The 17769-nt window shown below is 31.1% G+C and overlaps 2 protein-coding genes across 4 annotated transcripts; both read right to left on the bottom strand.

Moving 5' to 3' along the window:
- Window positions 1–2122: 2122 nt before the first annotated feature.
- Window positions 2123–9066, bottom strand: LOC142534440 (short-chain dehydrogenase ptmH-like). Its single transcript, XM_075641314.1, has 3 exons — window positions 8590–9066; window positions 2863–3022; window positions 2123–2601 (listed from the first exon to the last, which is right to left on the bottom strand). The coding sequence occupies exons 1-3, from the start codon at window positions 8924–8926 to the stop codon at window positions 2265–2267; spliced, it is 834 nt and encodes a 277-aa protein (XP_075497429.1). The 5' UTR covers window positions 8927–9066; the 3' UTR covers window positions 2123–2264.
- Window positions 9067–14567: 5501 nt separating this feature from the next.
- On the bottom strand, window positions 14568–15773 carry LOC142534436 (uncharacterized). 3 transcript variants are annotated; one of them, XM_075641308.1, is made up of 3 exons: window positions 15496–15773; window positions 15105–15135; window positions 14575–14969 (listed from the first exon to the last, which is right to left on the bottom strand). In XM_075641308.1, exons 1-3 carry the CDS (start codon window positions 15674–15676, stop codon window positions 14864–14866), a joined length of 318 nt encoding a protein of 105 aa, XP_075497423.1. In that variant the 5' UTR covers window positions 15677–15773; the 3' UTR covers window positions 14575–14863. The 3 variants fall into 3 exon arrangements, 1 of the variants encoding a protein (XP_075497423.1); XR_012817057.1 differs by lacking the exon at window positions 15105–15135 and having other exon boundaries at window positions 14568–14969; XR_012817058.1 differs by lacking the exon at window positions 15105–15135 and having other exon boundaries at window positions 14568–14969; window positions 15435–15773.
- Window positions 15774–17769: the final 1996 nt, after the last annotated feature.

The raw sequence follows: 17769 nt of genomic DNA on the forward strand, positions 1-17769 counted from the left end.
AATGACTATTATTTGCATATTAACATTATTCACAACGACAAATAAGTCTATATATTCATTTGCATTATGAATACTATTTTTTTCTCAAGAAACTTTTATCGTCAAATTTGAGTGATCTTATAGTTGTTAACCTTTTTTTGAATTACTTTTTATTTTATTTGAAATTACAAGTTATTGTAATAAATGATTTTATTTTCCAATATAATCACTAATGTAATAAATTATATGAGAGAACGATTTTACGATTTATGGAGAGAACAATTTTACGATTTTCTGTCTAATCTCACCACCTCTTATTTCTTAACGATTAATTCAATTTGATTAAATCCACAATGTCTTGATAAAACTCAGATATCAATTACGGTGGATTTCTTGAATGATAATACAATAGAGTTGTATACAATATGCCAGATTTAAGAGTATTCATGGAATGTGATCCACAATATGTAATTTATAAGCATATTATTCATTTCAAGAACCATTTTGTATAATTTATGTTAACATTTATTTTAGTCTCAGGATCCATATAATTAAAATATAATTTGGTTAGACTACGAAACTTTCAAAAGTGATAAAACAAAAAAACATATAATATAACAATTTAGAATTTTTTCAACAAAAAAAATTTCTTAATTTTCAATTATTTATTTTGAAACTATAAAATTCTACATAGATGAATCATCTTTAAAGAGTATGTAGTAGTTTTATAATAAATATAAAAAAAATTAGATGCATTGTTTGCAATGAAAATTAGTCAATTCATAAGAAAACATTTCTACAATTGTGAAGTAAAATACTACTTTTACAAATTGTAAATTAAATATAACAATATTTTTTTCCACATAAAAATTGTTCGAGTTAGCACCCATGATATGATCGATTATGGGATAATCATTGAGCTATGATGACTCGATTATTGAAATATTGAACACCGATAAATTAAATAGAGTTTGGTTTTCAAACTAAGCGGAAGAAACACAAAATAATCTTTCGTAGAATCCGATTAAACATTGTGGTAAAACATTTAAAAGATATGCAAGTTGAATGTGCAAAAACGTTTTAGTTGAAAATTTTATCACATTTGGTATGCTATATTTTGATATTTTAAGAACACATAAAATATTTCAACAATAAATCTTAAAAACAGTAGCATAAGTAAATGCAATAAAATAAAGATGCACATATTTGTTTATGAATGTTTGGAGATTAATAACAAGTCCTACGTCATCCTTCTTCTATCTTTAATATCTTTTTGTGAAAACTCACTCATCTAAATTTTGAAGCTTAACTCTTATATACATGCGTGAGTGATTGGACGTGAGGGTTTAGTTATTGTAAATGTATGTATATCTCAAATGTATCATCATATTTGAGCTAGCTATCATTTAATTAATTTCTTCATGTAAGCAGTCCATGCTTTAAATCTCCTTCCAAATCTTGTATTTGATCTTCAAGTTTTTATATTTATAACCTCCAACAAATGAATATTTAAAACAAGAATATGACCACTGAAAAAGTTTATGTACTGTTTTTTATATTGAAATGGTGATATTCTCGTTGCTGGGCTATTTGCTGAATTTGACTACTGCTCAATTTTGCGGCGTTGAATCCAATATTCTAATTTTGGGCTCTGCTGGATGCAACAATAACTTATTATAACGGCTGCTGGTTTCAGTAGCTATATCTACTACTGATTTGGATTCTGCTGTACTCCTAAGTTATAAGCAAATAATTTTTTTAATCAAAATTATCAATGTTATTGAATATGTTTTTAATCTCTATAGTTTATCATTATTTTTTTGGTGCCTAAATATTTCTATTCAATATATAAATCTAATACTATACTTGAAATCCTGAAGCCAATCATCTTTTGCTTAGACAAGGTAAGTCACATGCATAATCAAATCAAATATTTTCAATGAAAGATGTATCATCTGCAAAAAATATATATTTCAGGGTTAATCAAATCATTTCCTTGGTGAAAATCAAAAGCATTTATATTTCATCTATTTTTCACTACTAAATCATAAAGAACGACAGTAGTTTCTGCGGAATTCCATTTCGAGACATGAATAAGCTAATTTCAAGCAAAAATTTTCCAGAAGAAACAGCAATTCAGATCACTCTAAAGTCAAACAAATCTCTCATATTTTTTTGGCAAACTCACCTTAGTTTACACATATAATACTTATTTCACTGTTGATTTGTAGTCGTTTCCAATGTGCTACTGTCTATAAGACAAGATACAAGGATCTTCACATGAATCAACAGTCAAATTTCTTTCCAATGATGAAATCTCTAATGAAAAGTGGAACATAATACATTACTGCCATTATTGTGGATCGATGGCCTAATGAGAGCCAAGCTGGTGGATTCTTCTTCAGCACTGCATCAACTGTTTTCTTGGCAAATTCTTCCGCTGGGGTTGACTTTGAACTTTGTGAAAAGATGGCTCTTGCTCGAATTGCTCCTTCAAACCGCTTATACAGCTTCCATTCTGGCATCCGATCATAGATTGCTACAGCTGAGTTTCCTATATTCGATTTCACAGCTCCAGGTACAACAGTAATCACATCAATGCCAAAGGCTCGAAGTTCCAATCTACATATAAACAACAAAGGTTATGTGAGTGCATGTGCACACTTGCCAAAGGTTATACAGGAAAAATCAACTATTAAATGTCACAGATCTCTATAGAACTTTTGAATGACAATTAACATTGCAAAGTGAAGGCTTTGCTCATTCTCGTTTACTGAATTTCATAAAAGCCAAATAGAAAATCACAACATAACAAATACACGAATAATATATTGGTACACAGCTATGGTCACGTGAATAGAGACTGAAAAAAATTAGGAACACCTCAAAGAGTCGGAAAGTGCATGTATGGCAGCTTTTGATGAAGTGTATACACCTGCCCATGGCGTCGGAGCCAAAACAGTGACACTTCCAAAGTTTACAATTTTACCCTTCTTCCTAGATGCCATGTGAGGAACTACAGCTTGAATCAACCTCAACGAACCTACAGATAAAAACAGTGCCATGTATTGAAATAATCAGTAAAATATCAAGAAACTATATTATTCACTCAATTCGAACAATTTGATAAGTCAATCCCCAAAGAAGAATTAGTTAATCAACAGCAATATCTTTTAACATTATAATAAGACAAAAACCTAAGATGATGCTGAGGAAATCCCAAGTGTTGTAACACTTAAAGGTCGTACACTATACAGTTCGAGAAATATTTCGTTTCGTAGCTACGGGATGGAAATGAAATGAAAGTCCATGACTAATAAAACTAAATTAATATAATTACAATAAATTCCCAGATAGGAAAAAGAAAGATTTGAATGACCAATAATTGGAAATTGAAGGTACTACAGAACATTCGGACAGTAATGCAATCGCTTTGAATCTTGATGATTAAAACCATTAACCACTACTGCTAATGCTTAATAAATTCCATTTTATTTTGTGAAATCTCCAGTCATTACATGGATCTTACAGAAAATAAATTCTACAGGCTTCAAACAATCCTCTTATGACCAGGCAGGCCATCCGACACAGCACTTAGATGATGACCCAAATGGTAGCCTGCTGCCCAAAAATTTCTTCCTCGAGACAAAAGCCCAATCAGCAATTTTTCTTGAAGAATGAAGTTCCACTCTTCTAAATACCAAAATGATTTCCATTTCAACTTTAACAACATGAAAACTGGCAGACGCATCTAAATGAAACAACCTAATTTATATCTTTTGTCATCAACAAAGAGGTCACAATTATAGATTTATAGTAGCCGCAGAAACGCCTATATCCCACATTGAACAAATCTTATGTGGGCTGTGAGTTCTGACATACTTAATGTAGATAAAGCAGAACAATATCAGATTCAGAGCCAGTTATTGTCGAAGTTACTTCTTAGCAGTGACAATTTTACATGAAACAGAACTTACAAATATTTTCGTACTATTATACTTTATTCCTATGATACTACTACAATCTGTTGGAAAATCTGGTGGGATTTCGGGTAATACTTGAGGTAACATTGCAGCGGAACAACACAAGTGATATCAATAATTGAATATGATATACATCAATATTTATGGTGGTTCACCCCAAAAGTGGACTACATCCATTATATACCTTTTAACATGATCACTTCTTTATTAATAATAAAGAAGACAAAGAGAATTGAAAATACAAGGTATTTCACTCAAAACATTCCGATTTTATCACCCACTTTCTTTCACCAATCATATTCCTTACAAAGATAAACACCCTTTAAGAAAGTCACACTAAATCCTCTATCTCATTTCTACATTTGTGATTAAAGACGAGAGAATTTTGTGATTTGGTGTGATGAAGAATGAAGAATGGATGGATGTTTAAAGGACATGTTTGAGAAAGACAATAAAAAATTATACATTATTGCATACATAATCAAACCTAACATCTTTGACTAACTCAAACCATGTGTCAGTTATTTGTCAAAAATGACGTACTTTGAATTCAAAGTTGGCTTACTTTGAAAAAATGGCTTGATTTATTAGCAATTCTTCCCATCGAGTCCATTTTGTGAAAATTCGATCAAACCTGCAACATCCCTACAATAATTCCAGCTTCTATTTCGGCAATGTATTGGTCATCATATCAGAACCATTTTCATCTGTGTGAATCATTTCAAGTTTTAACAACTTATTCTCCAATATATCCCGTACCCAAAGATAGCAAACATCAATATGTTTTGGTCTAGAATGCATTGAAGTATTCTTTCCAAGATGAATTGCAATCTGACTGTCACAGGACAACTTATATTGATCTTGCACAAAACTTGATTCCTCCAAAAACCCTTTCATCCATAACAACTCATGGCATGCGTCAGTTTCCGCAATGAACTTCGCTTCAGTGTTTGACAATGCTACACACTTTTGTAACTTTGTTTGCCATGACACAACTACTTTTACAAATATAATCAGGTATCCCGATGTTGACTTTCATGAGTCAACATCTCTTGTTATGTCTGCATTTGTGTAGCCTACAAACTCAAGTCTAAATCCTCCAAAACTCAATCTATGTTTAGAGGTGCACCGTAGATATCTGAATATCTATTTTATTAAAGCCCACTGTTCCTTTCCCAGTTTTGAAAGGTATCTACTCACCACACCTACAAAATGAGCTAAATCTGGCCGAGTACGTACCATGACTTACATCAGACTTCCAACTGCTGAAACATATGATACACTTTTTATTTATTCTTCTTCATCCTCTGTAATAGGACTCTGTTTTGAGTTCAACTTGAAATGGTTGGCAAGAGGGCATCGAACCGCTTTGGCTTGGTCCATCTTGAACCTCTTAAGTATCTTCTCAATATACTAGTGTTGCGACAACCAGGTCTTCTTGGAATATGTCTCAATGGATTTCTATGCCAATAATTCTTTTTGCTGGCCCCAAGTCCTTCATAGAAAATGTCTCGCTTTAGTTGCTTGTTTAGGCCTTTGATTTCTGAAGCATCTTTGCCGACAATCAACATGTCATCTACATAGAGTTTAAGCACCAACAAATCATCATCAAGGGTTTTCTTGACAAACACATAATGGTCTGCAGTGGTTTTCTTGAATCCCTGTTGAATTATTACAAATTCAAACTTCTTGTACCACTGTCTCGGTACTTGCTCGAGACCATACAAACTCTTCTTTAATCTACACACGAGGTCCTCATTCCCTTTCTTTGCAAATCTTTCTGGTTGGACCATGTAGATTTCTTACTCCAAATCCCCGTGAAAGAATGAGGTCTTGACATCCATTTGTTCCACCTCCGGATCAAGCTCAGCTCCTAACACTAGCACAATCCGGATGGATGTCGTCTTCACCACAAGTGAAAATATTTCGTCAAAGTCAAATCCATGTTAATGAACGAAACCTTCGATGACAATTCTTAGCAAATTCTTAGCTTTGAATCTTGGTTGACTACTGTGTTCTTTGTACTCCAACCTGAACACTCATTTATTCTTCAAAACTTTCTTGCCTTCGTCAACTTCACCAGCTCGAATGTCTCATTCTCATGCAAGGATTGCATTTCATCTAGCATGGTCTTTCCATTTATCCTCTTTTTCGCTGGTAATAGTTTGCTCGAAGCTCTCTGGTTCTCCCCCGTAAATTAGCTAGCATGATATATTAATTTTAGGATTATCTTGTTGAAGGTCGCACTGCTCTTCCAGAACATGTGGTCATTGTACCACGAGAAGTTTTTGCTAGTGGTTCACTCTGAACATGGATCTCATCATCATCCTCATGATCGTTATGCAACTCTTCATCTTCAAAACATTGTGGATTTACTGTTGAAGACCATCATTCCAGATCTTGTTCAGATCCATAATTCTCATTTCCCGCAGTGTCAAAAAATTCATTCTTTTGAAATATAGCATCACAACTTTCATAGGCTTTTTGAGATCTGTATTGTAAAACTTGTAATCAAGTTGATCATCGTCATAACCTATAAATATGTACTCTCTTGTTTTGGCATCCAATTTATGTCTTTCATCATTTGGTATATTAACATAAGGAACACAACCAAATACCGACAAATGATTATAGAAAATTTCTTTGTCTTGCCACACCTGTTCCGGGACATTATAATTGAGTGGAACACAAGGTGAGCAATTCAATATATATGCGACATCAACTAGTCAGCCTTGCATGTTTCTGACTTTTTCTGCCAAAGTTTTATTCATCCTTTCAGCTAATACGTTGAGTTGTGGTGTCTTTGGTGGTGTTGTTTGATGTCTAATTCCGTTTCTTTTGAATATCTCATCAAAGGATCCAATGTATTCTCTGCATTTATCTGTTCAAATACATTCGAGTTTTATGTAAGTTCGCCGTTCAACCAAGTTTAGAAAATCGTCGAATGTTTCCGCTACTTGGTCCTTGGTTGTGAGTGTCCGCACCCAAATTTTTCGAGAATGATCATCGATAAAAGTTACCCAGCACCTTGCTGCTCCGAGCGACAATGACATCAACCAACATAGATCTTGAGTGCAACAAATCTAAAATTTTATCGACTCCTTAGGAGGTGAACTTTTGAATGATATCCTGTTTTGTTTTTCAGCTAAGCAGTTCGTGCATTGTTTCACATGAACCTGTATTATACTGAGCACAACTTGCTTGCTCACAAGACGTGTAAGATTCTTTTAAGTTATGTGGCCAAAACATCGGTGCCACAACTCTGTTGAGTTTTCTTCTCCTGCGTAGTTCACACCTTTAGAATGATTTTCTAGAACTACATAATGTTTCGACATCTTTAATCCCTTCGTCACGTCACCACAAGTGATCCTCTTGAAATCTTGCATACCCCATTTTGGAAGGTTGTGTAGAAAACTTCTTCATCGAGTCTTTCAACTGATGTCAGACTCGAGCGCATATTTGGCACATGTCTGACATCTTTCATGATCAATGTAGAGCCATTCACGGTAGTCAAGCTCACGTCTCTCTTTTCCACAACTCAGGATAAGTCGCTATTCCTCATCATGACCACACCAAAGTCCTCTTGTTTGTAAGATGTAAATCATTCTCTTCAAAATGTGACGTGGACTATGGCTCCACTATCGATCACCAAACTAACTACTCGAGTTGCCAAATTTACGGACTCCTGCTCTGGTTCGTGAACGACATTGTATTCGCCAATGACGTTTATTTGTTCATCACCAGTTTCATGATTGTCTTTTGGTTGATGACAGTATTTTTTAATATGTGACGAATATAAGATATATCATCTTACTTTTCCAAAGTTGATAATTAGAGGCACTTAGACCAATCAATCTTGGTTGTGCATTCATCCATCTTTTGTGACTGATACTAACGAATTAATCGTCAAAATCTGAACACAAAAATAATTTCCCTAATACTGTCTAGAAAGACTTTTCTGATTTGTAAGTTCAGACTAAGCTGCAGCCACGGAGCATACGAGGACTTCCTATAGTATTTGAGAACCTCGCTCTGATATCGGTTAATGGAATATCAGGGAATACTTGAGGTATCATAACACCGAAACATCACAAGTAATATTATAAATTGAATATGATGGAAGCCAATATTTATAGCAGTTCATCCCAAAATTGGGGTACGACCACTCTAAATCTCTCAAAGAGATAACTTCTTTATTAATAAAAAAATAAGACAAGAGAAACTGAGAATACAAAATATTTCACTCAGAACAATGTGATTTTAATACTCACTTTTTCTTCACTAATTTTATTCCTTCAAAAGATAAACACTCGTTAAGAAATCTCATACTAAATCCTCCATTTCACTTCTATACTTGTGATAGTATATAATCCGATTTTGTGTTTTGGTGTGATCAAGAATAAATGAATATTTACATGTGAGTTTTTGGAAGAAAAAAAAAATTATAAATCATTGCATACATAATCAAACATAACATTTGACAACTCGTATATGTGTAACATTTGACAACTCGTATAGCACATAGCGAGCTTCCAAACGAAACTTTAACAGAAAGGGAATATGGAACTCCATCACAAACGCGCAGATAATTCACAAATTTGTTTTTTTAAAAAGAAATGTCAGTTACCATAAACATTTGTATTGAAGGTTTGCTCAATCGAGGATAAAGGGACCTCAGCGAGTGGCCCGACACACAGCATCCCAGCATTGTTGACAACAATATCGACACGCCCAAACTTCTCGATGACCGCGGAGAGCGCGCGGCGCACACTTTCATCGGACGTGACGTCTAGCTCTTGGAGAAAGAATCTGGGATCGCTTTGCAGATCAGACATGGAGGCGAGTGATCGAGCAGTGGCTACGACCTGGCAGTACCGGGCGGCAAACTCGAGGGCCAGCGCGTGACCAATGCCCCCAGACGAACACCCCGTGATGATCGTCACTTGCTTCTCACTGGAACCCATCGATCTAAAGCCTGAATCCAATTGCTACCGAATTCGTTGAGCTTCGATTGCTAAACTAATTGGTATAAAGGAGGGTTTATACTGCAAAAGTTGAGATTGGTAGATTGAGGTTGGCCGTTCACCAAATTATCATTAATGGCGGACTGTCGTTATAGTAGGCATGGTAACTTTCTTCACGGATTTGGGGTCTCGCGGAAAAAACCCTAAACATAGATGGAGATCTCCGATTTTTTTGAATTTAGGTTCGAAATCTCCAAACCTCCCCGAAAATTACTGCCTCATCCTCGAAATCTCCAAACCTTCCCGAAAATAATAACAATAATAATATTAATAATATAATAATATTATTATTTTTTAAAATATTAATAATCTTATTATTATTAATATTGATATTAATATAAATATTATCTCTAATAATAATATATAATAATAAATTTTGGTTTGAGAAAACCTCCGAATTCGTCATTATTTTATCATATTAATATTTTTGAAACGGGGTTGGGAGCGATGGTGGGAAGTTGATTCTTAAAGTTTCGGATTTAGGGATTTTCCGAACACAAAAAAGCGGAGATTGGGACGGGTATGGGGTGAAGATGAAATTCGAGAATGGAAATGAGAATGGCAAACCCGCCCCGACCCGACATCCCTACGTTGTACAAATTGAAGATAATTTAAGTCCGGCGGTATAGAGTAGACAGTAGAGTACACTGAATCTGACAATCCGATGGGCGGAATTGTGGAGCATTTAACAATTTTAGAGGATATAAGTGTCCGTTTGGATTTAGTAGCAATTTTTTTTTAAAAAAAAATGTTTTTTTGGTGTCACGTGTGATTTGATATGTATTGTGGTGTTTTTAAAAACATTTAATTATTTTAAGGTAAAAACTTATGTAAGACGGTCTCATGAGTCGTATTTTGTGAGACATATCTCTTATTTAGGTCATCTATGAAAAAGTATTACTTTTTATGCTAAGAGTATTATTTTTTATTGTGAATATTGGTAGGGTTGACCCGTCTCATAGATAAAGATTCGTGAGACTATCTCACAAAAGACCTACTCTTAAGCTAAAATAAATTATTTTCCAAAAGCTCAAATTTATAGTTTTTAAATATTTTCCTAAATAACTCATATTAAAAAAAATATTTTTCATCTATTTATCCAAACAAAAAACTATTATTTTTAAATTAAAAAATATTTTTAAAAACAAACTTACATTTTTAGGCGAAATATTTTCAAATCCAAATGCACTCTTAGGCGGATGATCATACCTTAACTACAATATCCATCAATCCTAAAGCAAGTATTTAATCATTAGGTTAAATTGATAAAAAATAATAATATTATTAATAATAAGCAAAACTTAGAATCATCTCACAAAATTGATTCATGAGACTCTTGCAAGAGTTTTTGTTATTTTCTTATGGATCAAAGAGCGCGGAATTATTTTCGACCCCTTGCTCAAGTTTGAATTTAGAAATTTAATGGTAATTTACTCTTAATGATAAGGTTGAAACTTTTTTTTTCCCATCAAAAAATGAAAATCTTCTCAATTAATTTTCCTACCCTTGCGCCTAACTCAAAAAATTTGGAGTGCTTCATTAATTTTTTAAGATAATAATAATAAAATGTCCTTTATTATTTTGTTTAACAAATTAATTCTATTATTTTGGAATTACTATATTAACAAATTTTTCTAAATAACATTTAAAAAACTAATTTAATTTTGAATATATTGAAATAGTTCATATGTTAAATTATCTATACACTATTATTTATATATTTTATTTAATAGTATAAAAACAGTGGATAAAGATTTAAAATAATTTAATTGTATTCGTTTAACATATTCATTTTATGAAAAAACACTTTTCAAGAATTAATTTTTCAAAAATATTAAAAAAAGTTAGGTTGAAAATCTTACATTTAAACAATAGTTATTAGTTTGATAATTTATTTTTCGAATTTAGAATCTAAAGAATAATTAAATTTTATCAAGAAAATATTTTTTAAGAAAAAATGTTGAGAATCTTAAATTTAAACAATATTTTTTAAGAAAATATGTCGAATTGGCCGATTACCAAGTTGGAATAATCCCAAACTTAATATATAAAACTCAATTTCAATAACATAATACTCAAATACATAAGTACTTAGTTAATCGTACTAATTTTTTGACATATGATATTATATTACGGCCAAACAAGTAATTAAATACTCAGTTTACTGTATAATATTATATAATTATGACATACTAGTATAAAATGACGTACATATGTATATGAATACAGTGGTTTGTATTTAATAAGTATATAATACATAAATACAGTGTAATAATACTTGGTTAAGATTTAATCATACCCAATTTATGATATATGAACTATATTGCTAGTCAAGAACGTAATTAAGTATTCAATTACTATATAATTAATATTATATAATTATTACATAATAATATCAAATGGTGTACATAGTCATCTAAAATTATTGATCTCCATGCATCAAAGTTGTCTGAATTAAGGTTTTGTAATATGTGTCATGAATGGATTGACATGATAATAACTTTATGGTAAAAATTTGTGTGACACGGTCTGACGGGTCGTATTTTGTGAGACGAATTTCTTACTTGGGTCATCCATGAAAAAATATTACTTTTTATGTTAAGAGTATTACTTTTTATTGTCAATATCTATATGGTTGACTCGTCTCATTGATAAAGATTCGTGAGAACGTCTCACAAAAGACCTACTCTAACTTTATTTCATAGATTTTACATTGTTCCAATTTCATTAGTATTTGTATTTTTTTTTTCTTTCCCAATTTCAAGAAAGGAACGTAGTGAAAACACACACTAATTTATTGCATAACCTTTTTATTTATTTCATGCATTAAGCATTTCCATTCTTGTACTACGTACGACTAGTACAAATATTTCAATATTTTGTTTCATATATTTAGATAAATGGCACATGTTTTTTCTAACAACACGAGCAATTCAGTTAAATATATGAAACATAATTAGCTTCCTTTCCAACCCGGAACGAAAATCAGGCGACGCGAAGCTACGTGGATGGATTTTCTTGTTTCTAAAAGGCTTAGAATCACGAGAATCAGTATGTTTTCCATCCTCTCCATTTCTTGATGATCTGTCGGCTTCAATTTTCTTCAGTCTCCCGCTCTGCCGCTTCTGCAGCACCCAAACATTTGCGTAACTTGCCCCCGTGGAAGACATTTAGTAAGATTGATTGATTTTGTTTTGTTTTTCGTTTGTGTGTGTTCGGTGCGGTACTCGAAACGGGACTTTATAGGCAGAGGTTTGGGGCCTTTCGCGAGATATTATAACAGTACTTTAATTGGTGCATTAATCTGTTTCGAAAAAATATTATATAAAAGGCGCTGAGACTCGTGGATTACACACTTCTGCATTATCATATTTTCCTCCTCTTTCTTATCCGGTCCCATTTTGAATTTTTTAAACCATTTCAGGCTCTTAAAACTAGGAATAGGTTTTATTGTTTTATACGGGCCGAATTAATTCATATTTAAAGTGAAAAATGATACTTTTGCTATAAAAATTTGTATTTTATCATGAATCGAGTTGGGTAAGAAATTTGTCTCACAAATTGATCTGTGAGACGATCTCATATAAAATTTTGTGTAAAACAAGACATTAAAAATCTTGAATTCAAGTTTTTTTATACCTTGTACACTTAAAATTCGAATTTAGATCATATATGAGAATTTGTTTTTTCTGACGAGTGAATTTTTTAACAAAGCATAATTAAATTCAAATTCGCAAAAAATAAATTCTTGAATTTAGATTTTCAAGTTATAACGCTTAGAATTTGAAGTTTTGTACACCATTTCAATTGCGTTATGAATTTTCGAGGTTTGTGTGACTTTCAAATTTAAAGTGCTTCTATTTAAAGCCAAAGTCGTACATACATTTGGAAACGTGTAGGACTGAGTGCTTGTCTTTTTACTAAAAATCATAGCTTAGTACAACACGAATATTTTTAAACCGTACAGCAGTCAAAACATCACGGTTGATTATTCTCTCAGCAGACAATTATTGCATCCGAATAAAATATATTATTAACAAGTGTGAGCACTAAGGTGCAGCAATACCATTTTTAAGGAAAAAGATAAAGAATTAAAATCTTGCATAAACTTTTTTCCCATCATTAATTTTCATAGACTATTTTGGTTTTAAAACCCCGCACATATATCCCCTATATTCCCAAGATATTTTAACCAACACAATCAAGTTTGGTCAAGAACTTCCAATGATAATAGTAATTAGGGTGCATGAAAGCTTGCAAAAAACTAACTCAAACAAAAGTTTAACCCGAGCTCGGCGTCCAAGACCAAATTTTAGTTAAGCTCGAGCTTCAGAATCTTATTTAGGTTGTTGAACCATTGGATCGCTAATATTTAATTTCATACAAATTAATTTTTAATAGATATTTTTATCATAAATTACATATTTTAACCATAGATTTTATATAAATAATATTTTTGTCAAAAATATAATAGTAAAAAAATATCTCCAGCTCGAGTTACTTAAAAAATTATTTGAATCGAATTTAAAATTTTTAAAAAATCTACTAAATCGACATCAAACTTTTGTATTGTTGAAAAGAAAAAGAAGCTACAAGATTTATACTTAGAAAATTATACGTTCCTGTGGCTTTTAATAAAAATAAAAATGTATTATTAAATACATATATACGGTAAGTGTGGCAGATTCATTATATATATATATATATATATATATATATATATATATATATATATATATATAATGAGTTAGATGTTTTTGTTTTAATGTGAAATCGAACTAACGTATTTTTTCCATTGCAATATTTTTATGTTTATTTTTAAATAATAGATCGATAAATACACACAAACGCACTCACACACACTCCACTAGTACTAACTTTGCGATATATATGTACTCGTTGGAGTCCAACATATTTTCCAATAATAGCACCTTTGCCACTTAAATTAACGTTACTCAAACATTATAAAAACTTGTTTAATTATTTTTTTTATAATTTATATGAAGATTATTGACCTATAATTTTGATGGGTGATGACCAAATTTTTTATGGTGCGGAGATGCATAAGCAACTATATATATTGTTACACCAAGTTGTGATTATTATTATTCAAAGTGATAGTTCATTATGTGAATTTTGCTGACATATTTATGATATTAAACGAAATAAAAGATTATTAACTACAAAAGTAGACGCACGTGAAGCAATATGATAATTTTTTTACTTTGTTTCAAAACTGAAGTCTCAATCCATAAAAAAACAAATTTTTGGCCAGTCTAAGAAGGCAAAATTGGACCGATTCTAAAATAAAACATCTTTTACTTCATCAGTTATGTTTGACTTCATAATTTTTAAGTTGCGGTGAAGTAAATGTGTTCTTATACTTCTTCACAATTTGAATTTATCGAAGTATCTTTTATGGTATTACTTCACCTTTTATGTTTAAAACTGAAATAACAGTGTGTGTTTAATTATTTAACGAAGTAATTGATTGTTACCACTTCAACACAACCACAACATTTACAACTGAATTGCATTTATAAAATCATAATATCCAAAAATATCGAAACATATCTTAAAACATTGTAACTTCATCCTGCTCACAGTACGGAGTAGGTCTTTTTTGAGACGATCTACAAATTTTTATCTGTGTGACGGGTCAACCCTTCCGATATTCACAATAAAATAACATAAAAAATAATATTTTTTCATGAATGACTCAAATAAGAGATCCGTCCCACAAAATACGACCCATGAGACCGTCTCACCGAAATTTTTGCCAACGGCAAGAGGCCATCTCACGAGGAAGGTTCCAGGTAAAAGCAGTGATTTAAATCAAGATCTTTGAGTATGATATTCTCATCAGTTTCGACCTTATCAGCAGATCGTCCCAACGTATACCTTTAATATCAAATCTTCGATGGATTTCAAGGTGAACCAAGAATTGATTAGAGGGATGACTGCATGTAATTGGAGTTGTAACCTGCAATTTAAGAAGATATTAAACATCAAATAACCATATCCAACGACCTCAATGCGATAAATCCAGAATGATTAGGATCGAAGCCAAGAAAAACATGAAGAAAGCACACAAATATCAGACAAAGTTGGAATCAACCTCGTCAGAGCCATGTCTAATTTCCTTAAGCCTGATCCAAGAAAAAGTTAAAGTAGAACACCTCAAATAACAACAGAGAAAAGCATGAGTTAAAACACTAAACAATCTATTTACCCCAAAAAAAAAAAAAATCCAATGAAACATAATAAAGAAACATACCACAATTAAGAATTGAATGTTTACGGGGAAAAAAAACCTTACTTCAAAATTTAACATCTTATCGAGCATGTACAAACACTAAAAAACTGTCAACATCAAGAAAGAATTGCCCAGATATTTGTAGACTGAACTGCTCCGAAATAAATTTGCCATGAGATAGACAATATATACCATAACTTCCGTTTGGCTACAGAGAGGCGAGGTGGAACAACCTAGTAACAAAACACTTTACCCAGATAAGATTCCACAGATTCGGCTTTGATTCTCTTTTCTTCGTTTGGCTCAGCGCCATCCTCCTCCCTGGCGCGCTTTGAGCCGTCGTTTCCTGGCTCAGATTCAGTAGCAATTTTGGCTTGAGGCTCGATTTCAGTTTTTAGAAGAGCCATGAAGTGAAAATGGCGATCGAAGCCCATTGATTGAAGATGAAGAGAAATCGGCGCCTTGGACCATCTCCCGTGTGGAGCAATAAAATTCACATTACATTGGAGCAAGAGTTGCTCCAAATGTGGCGCAGCTGTGCGCCACAAATTTTTCCTTTTTTTAATATATATATATTTAATTTTTTAGTTTAATTTAAACATTTTATATTTTAATTAAATAATACATTTATAAATTTTTTAAATTTTAAATAAATTTTTTAAAATTTTGAAATATTAATTATAAAAATTCAATATTTTAATTTTAAATTAAATTACTACAAAAAAATTTAATAAAAAAAAACAAATTAAATTGCTAATACATTAAAAAGAGTATAAATTACGGAAGACAAACAACAAATATCACAAAATAACATTAACAAAAAACAAAGAGTATGTCTCTTGTGAGACGGTATCACGAATCTTTATCTGTGAGACGGGTCAACCTTACCGATATTCACAATAAAAAGTAATACTCTTAGCATAAAAAGTAATACTTTTTCATGGATGACCCAAATAAGATATCCGTCTCACAAAATACTACCTGTGAAACCGTCTCACACAAGTTTTTGCCAAAAACAAAATCACAAAACATAAAAATATATTTTAGTAATTAGGTAAATCGGACACCGATCCTCCAATATCATCTAAATAAGATCCAATAGTTATTAATAAATAGTTATTAGAAATTATAAATATTAATATTGAAATAAAAAAGAATAATATGATAATATTCTATTGTAGTGCGAAATGTATTGCAATAGATTGAAGATGATTTTGGTGTAGCACTAATGTATCGCAGAATAGAATATAATGGGTTAAAAATGACCTTAGAATAAGAGAAATCGATTGATGCCACTGATTGATTGTTAAGGTTAAAACCATTAATGAAATTAAAGTTTAATCTAGTTCAACATTTTACTTCGGCGTTTACAATTTAAATTTTATTTTTTACCTTATTACTTTGGTAAATAAGAAATTACGAAGTTAAATGTCATTTAAAAATCAAATAGAAGCCCGTGGTTTTTAAAATAGTACTTTAAGTCGTCGGTTTTATAACCGAAGATATTGTTTATATATCATTTGGGAATTCTAAATAGCCAAAGTAACCAGTAAACTCAAGCTATGCTTATAACGAAAATTAATAATTTTAACACTAAAACAAATCTTTTATTTATTTAATTATAAGTTGATTTAGTTTTAAAAAAAATAAAAAGAATACAAATTCAAAAATTTGCAATATGAAAATTTGTCAATTTTCATATTATTATTATTATTTATTAATAATAGAAGCTGTATACGTGTGTCGATCTACTTATTTTTTATTTTTAAAATTAATGAATTTGAGCTGATCAATGATTTAAAAAAATATTTATTTTAAAAATATTAAGAAATTTATCTTTCGAAAGTTTTGCACGTATTCAAAATTTTGGCTACGAAAAAAATTATTAAACTTTCAAATTAGTCCACGTACAAAATATGGAAGTTGGAGCTCAAATTCATTAATTTAAAAATTAAAAAATAAATGGATCGACAAACATACAAATCTTTTTCCCAAAACTTAATCAATGTATAATTGAATAAATAAAATATTTTGTTCAAAAAAAGTACAAATGCAAAAATGTTGCATACGAAAATTCATGAATTTTTTAATTACAACTATTATTCTTTTTTATTAATCATATTACTGGCAACAATAAAATAAAAGTTAAGTTGATGGATAAACATATACATTTTTTTCCGAAAACAAACTAACACATATTTAAATAAATGATTTTTTAGAAAACAAAAAAAAGACAATTATTTTTGAAGATACATTAATTAATATTTTACAAATAAAATTTTTATTTAATAAATTGGTTCACTGACTCACTATTTAAAGTTATCTATTTTTCAAATTATTGAACTTGAGTTCTAATCCTATTTTTTGCATGTAGCCTTTTTATTTTACTAATAAGATATGCGTCCATTCAATTAAAATAATAAAAATAATAATGATGAAAAATAATAAAAAAAAAAGCAACGCAGCGGACGCTAACACGTTGGTTGCACATGACAGCTTTGATGCTGCTATTAGTCGTCGAAGCTGC

Source organism: Primulina tabacum, unplaced genomic scaffold (assembly GCF_025594145.1).
Source record: "Primulina tabacum isolate GXHZ01 unplaced genomic scaffold, ASM2559414v2 Contig511, whole genome shotgun sequence".
Taxonomy (NCBI): domain Eukaryota; kingdom Viridiplantae; phylum Streptophyta; class Magnoliopsida; order Lamiales; family Gesneriaceae; genus Primulina; species Primulina tabacum.